At 32.2% G+C, this 5,060-nt stretch overlaps 1 protein-coding gene across 4 annotated transcripts; it reads right to left on the bottom strand.

Moving 5' to 3' along the window:
• Positions 1-846: 846 nt before the first annotated feature.
• On the bottom strand, positions 847-4,127 carry LOC109808139 (transcription factor bHLH68). Of its 4 annotated transcripts, none has more exons than XM_020371003.3 (10): positions 3,922-4,127; positions 3,678-3,828; positions 3,180-3,513; positions 2,975-3,049; positions 2,698-2,763; positions 2,377-2,442; positions 2,172-2,228; positions 1,961-2,011; positions 1,674-1,718; positions 847-1,322 (listed from the first exon to the last, which is right to left on the bottom strand). In XM_020371003.3, the coding sequence occupies exons 2-10, from the start codon at positions 3,818-3,820 to the stop codon at positions 1,194-1,196; spliced, it is 966 nt and encodes a 321-aa protein (XP_020226592.1). In that variant the 5' UTR covers positions 3,821-3,828; positions 3,922-4,127; the 3' UTR covers positions 847-1,193. The 4 variants fall into 4 exon arrangements, with proteins under 4 accessions (XP_020226592.1, XP_020226591.1, XP_020226593.1 ...); XM_020371002.3 differs by having other exon boundaries at positions 3,678-3,823; positions 3,922-4,126; XM_020371004.3 differs by having other exon boundaries at positions 1,961-2,005; positions 3,678-4,123.
• Positions 4,128-5,060: the final 933 nt, after the last annotated feature.

A 5,060-nucleotide genomic window follows, 5' to 3' on the forward strand; every position in this document is an offset into this window, starting at 1 on the left:
TGTTCCAACAACATATATGCATAATGTTTCTGACATATAATTTGAAATGAGAGAGAGAGAGACCTTCCAACAAAAAGGAAAATAATATGATTAACGTGACTGAATTTGTAAAAGTATTTATGATCATCATAATGCATGAGCCACTCACATACATGCGTGCATATTAATTTTCGTCAGTTCGAAGCTTGAGACATTGCTGATTTTTCCATTCGATACATGCATGTGTATTGTCCTAATTTCTGATTTGTCTGAAGAATACCGTAAAGCTTATACCATTCAAAATACAAAAGATAGTGGAAACTACATTCTTGTAAGGATGGACGTACAAAATGATGTATCCGCAAAAATACGTCATGACACCTATATTATTTATAATAACCTACAGTGATAGTAGCTACAAATTATCGTCTATAAAATGATACTGAGCATTTTATTATTTTCACCAGGGTAATAAAAATTCCATTTATTAGTTCTAAATTTTCATTATCAGCTGGATCAAATTTGTTTCAATAGAGGTGACAATTAAAATGACCATAATCATTAATTCTCCTTTTTAATTATTATGTGTATTTGATTCGCAATCATCACAAGAATCGTGTTATTCACTGTCTCTTTTCCATCAAGTACTCTTCTTAATCTCTTCTGTTCACGTTGCAAGCACTCTCCTGTCATGCTTGTTTTAATTTAGTACGCGTCCATATATCTTATCAGTAACATAATTATAAGATCGTCATATGCTTGAGTTCTTGTACTCTTTCAAACACTAGATTTTTTATGAAAAACAAATGTAAAGATCATGAAGACGGAGATGGGAGGGAACAAAGTTCGTAGATATTGCAATCCTAATTAAACAAACATAGAGAGAAATGCTAATTAATTATCAATAATGATCCTTCAGAACTAAAGAAGGAATAATTGGAAGCATAGAAAACGGATGTTTAGAAAAACTAAAATTACAGATTAATTAATGTTTTGACAACACTTATTAATAACTTATTGAGTTAACCTAATAATTAGATTAGAGACAGTACATAATGGATAAGATTTTTGAGTTGGGTAAATCATGAATGCTATATAGCATCGTGAGCAATCAGCCTTTTCATTATTACAGATTGACTGCTCACGATGTTATATCATCCATAAATTTTTTCCAAAAAGGATTGCTTGCTGCATTGCGCTTATATGTTAAAATCTTAAAATCCACTGCCGTATGCAGGTGTCCAGTAATCAGCTCCATTTTCATTTCCAACATGTTGGGTGCAAGACACAGGAACCAAGCACAACCCTCTACTCCTCAAGTCCTTTGGCTTATCTTTTGCATCCTGATCAATTATTAATTAACAAATAAATGATTAGATGGTAATTTATTTTTTAACCAAATGAAAAATGAATGTCACAAGGGTCAGTTCAGTTGATTGAGCAGATTGTGTATACTAAATTCAATTCTTGTGGAAAAAAAAAATATATTATCTTTGATATTAATTAATGCAAAGCCTGGATAGTTTTGCCTAGACATGCATGCATGTTCTGCACAATTATGCAACTAATGCTGATAATGATAATAATGATTAGGATGAGCCTTACAAGATATCCAAGATAATAATGAGTAAATGAAAGACATAATAATATACTAAACTCAGCGTGGTACACCTTTGCATAAAAAGAAAGAATACCTGGTTTGGAGCTCCCTTTCTTTTCAGGCCATTGTCATTCAACAGCTAGATGGAAATAAAAAGGGGGAAAAAAAGTATTAATAATTTCACTTCTCTCTCCAAGCTTTTTGACTTCAAATGAGAAATGCAGCCTCGCATTATACTTTTCAATAGCTTTAAAAAGATGTTATAAAAAGCTGAGAAGCCTTGTTATTTTTTTATGGCTTTTTCCCTGATTAAATATTGTCATAATTACAAAGAGACTCCTAATTTGATTGTAATGAATTGATGGATCCAATAAAGCATACCTGACCGGGGTCCTCAGGAAATACAGAATTTCTTTCTCCATGTACCTGTTGCTTAAAAAGAAAATAAAGAGAAGAGGAAACTTTCCCCTCAATTATATGGTATAGTAGGTATATTTTTGTCCTACTCAAATATATGTAGGTATGTCATATTTATGAGAGTTAACAAAGAAAGAGAAAGAGAGAGAGAAGGCTTTGGGAAGTGAGTACTTACAGACTGTGGATTCCTCATGTTTTTTGATCCATTGCCCAAGTAAGGAGAACTGAGTGCCTGAAGAAAAGAGAAAAGAAAAACTAAAGAATGTTATAGAGAGAAACTAACATTAATATCGGTGACACTTTAACTGCATGCTCTATCATATCTGACCAGTGATCACTAAATATTTTGCAGCGTATAAAATATGAGGGAGAAACATCACCTCAATTTGACTCTGAAGGAATCTTATGTATCCAATGGCTTCTAACAAGACAGAAGCCGTGTCAGTCTGCAAAAGTGAAACACACCACAACCACAACACCGGTCATCTGTCTCTTTTAAGGTTAAAAATGATAAATCAGAAAGAAAAAATTATAAACAGTAATCGGATATCATAAAAGAACGGAAAACAACTGTTCATGGGGTCTCCTTAAACAAACACTAAAACCAAACAAACACACAAGGCGCTTGTGAGTAATTATATATTTTGTATTTTGTGAGTGTTTTGTTGTGTTCGTAGTAATTGGAGTGGTTTGTTTATTACCTTTCCGAATGGGGAAACTAGCTGGTGAAGTGCTGTTATTCTATCACCTAGCTTCTCCTTTCTCACCTGATTAATTTAACAGATTTCATATTTATATATAGTTGTCAGTATACATGAATTCATATGTTTTTTCTCTCTTTCAACGATCATGCATATTTACCTGCAGAAACAGAAAGAATATTACAGTTTTAGAGAGTGAGACAATCAAGAAAGACAACACACAACAACCAAACACTCAGTAAATAGTGAAAGTGAGGCAGTAAATAAGAGAAGTCACCTTGAGAGGTGGTTGGCTTGAAGATGGCTGACTCTTAGTCTTCTTATAAACTCCACCACTGGCTGCGCTATTACACTAAAAGAGAAGAAGAGACAGATCATGAAAAATAGTTTTGAAGAAATAATAAATAATAATCTATGCATGTATAAATTAGGTGAAAGCCTAGATGAGAGAATAAAAGAAGGAATAATAATAATAATATTACCTCGGATGTGTGATCTGGTAGTTGGTTCTTCCTATAATCTGTCTTGTTATAAGTGAAATCCAATAAATTATTACTACTCAAGCTAGCAACACTAGACCTAGGGGAAGAAGAAACTGGCACCATGTTATGTGACCAAGGTGCTCCAGAAACCTGAAACTCCTGATCATGTCCATGGTGATGATATAAGTTTCCACTTTGGGAAACCTCTTGCTTTATTACATCAACCATAGGAGATATGGGGGATGGATTAAGCATATGTTCATCCCAGCCATCCAACTTTTTTGATTGAAAATGACTGAATGCAACTCTCTCTTCCTCTCCTGGCAAACCAGTGCTGCAAAACAAACAGAACCAAGAAATTTTTACATCGACAATAAAAGCAAAGTAGATGACTAAGGTAAAGTATTTAAGCTGGTTTGCAGAATATCAAACAGTATTTTAAAAAGAGGAAGCCAACACTGAAGGCATGCACAGATAAAAGAGAGAGAGGGTGCTTACAAGAGAAGTTGGCTCAATGACTGAGGGGGTTCTGGGTTTTGTGTGGAAGAATTAAAAGGAATTGAAGAAGATCCAAGCACGTACTGGGGAGGGATCAAAGATGGTGGATGCATAGTCCACCAGTTAGGGTTCCCAGCCATCATTTGCTGAACTATAGAAAAATCTTTGTAAGGAATTAATAATACTCTTGAAATGAAATATTTAATCTGCTTTCCCTTATACTTTCTTTTTCCTCTTTCACTACCTTTGTGATATTTCCTTGTATGAGCAACCAAACAAGGCTTTGGCTAAAGCTTAGAGTGTTGTGTTTTGCTTTCTTACTAGCTGTTGAAGAAACTTAAAGTTATGGGGTCTCAGTATTTTATAGAGTTGGGGTTGAGAAACTTTGCATATGTTACTTTTTCTTTCATTTATTCAGTATTCCTTTTTATTATAAAGTGGAACGCAAAAGCTGGTGGCCAGTGTTTTAAGGCTATAAATTAATGGTTGCTCAGACTCATTTCCTTAATTTGGGGGTTGCATTGCACCTTGGGATTGTTTTGGGGCTAGCTAGGGTTGAGGTAGGGCATAATAGTAGTGAGATCAATGTCAGATGCTTTATTTATTCCCTTCACCAATAATTCACTTTAACAAACAAACTACAGAATCTAAGAACCTTATTAAAATAACAAGACCAAACCACAAAATTAATTGCTACATTACACGCTCTTGCAATTACAAATACAAAAGGCCATGCCGTTGGTATAAATTTTTGTGCAACTGTTAGAAATCAGAAATGTTTAATAATGTAAATTATAACAATTATTTGAATGAAAGTAGATTCAGAAATTAGGTACTGTTATTTGACATCGGCGTTTTTAACTATTATTCTTCGTAACAAATATTTTTATGGTTCAATATTATATTCTTAATCTTCTTTTACCTCTTTCGATTTTTTTATTTATTTATAAAGTCAATACTTTGGTAAAATAAATTACTAATAATTAAAAATAATTTTGTACCACACTATAAATTATTTGTCATAAATAAAATATAATTTTTATGATAAAATATTTATTTATTATAAATTTTAATTATATAAAATACAAATTTACGATGTTACACATGTTAAAATACTATTCAAATATAATTAAAAATAAAATAAATAATTAATTGATAAAACACAATAAATTTTATTTATTTTTCTTTATTCGCAACTTCACGAAAACATATCCATGCCTTTTAGCATTTAATTTCAAGCCCAAATCATCAACATGTTGAAGATTCCAATCGGAGGACAAAACCATATACTAGAGGTTTTTTTAAAATTTAATTTAGCGATTTGATTTAATTTTTAAATTTATAAAACTATGTGATTTGGTATTGTTTTTGGATTAGAATATT

Source organism: Cajanus cajan, chromosome 5 (assembly GCF_000230855.2).
Source record: "Cajanus cajan strain Asha chromosome 5, NIPB_CcT2T_4, whole genome shotgun sequence".
NCBI lineage: Eukaryota > Viridiplantae > Streptophyta > Magnoliopsida > Fabales > Fabaceae > Cajanus > Cajanus cajan.

Bases quoted from the DNA above. Each gene is read 5' to 3' on its own strand.
- LOC109808139 (XM_020371003.3), bottom strand. From the start codon at position 3,820: ATGATGGCTGGGAACCCTAACTGGTGGACTATGCATCCACCATCTTTG. The intron at 2,764-2,974 runs GTGACTTCTCTT...TAAATTAATCAG, and splicing joins CAAGCCAACCACCTCTCAAG to GTGAGAAAGGAGAAGCTAGG. The intron at 2,012-2,171 runs GTAAGTACTCAC...TTTCTTTTTAAG, and splicing joins ACATGAGGAATCCACAGTCT to CAACAGGTACATGGAGAAAG.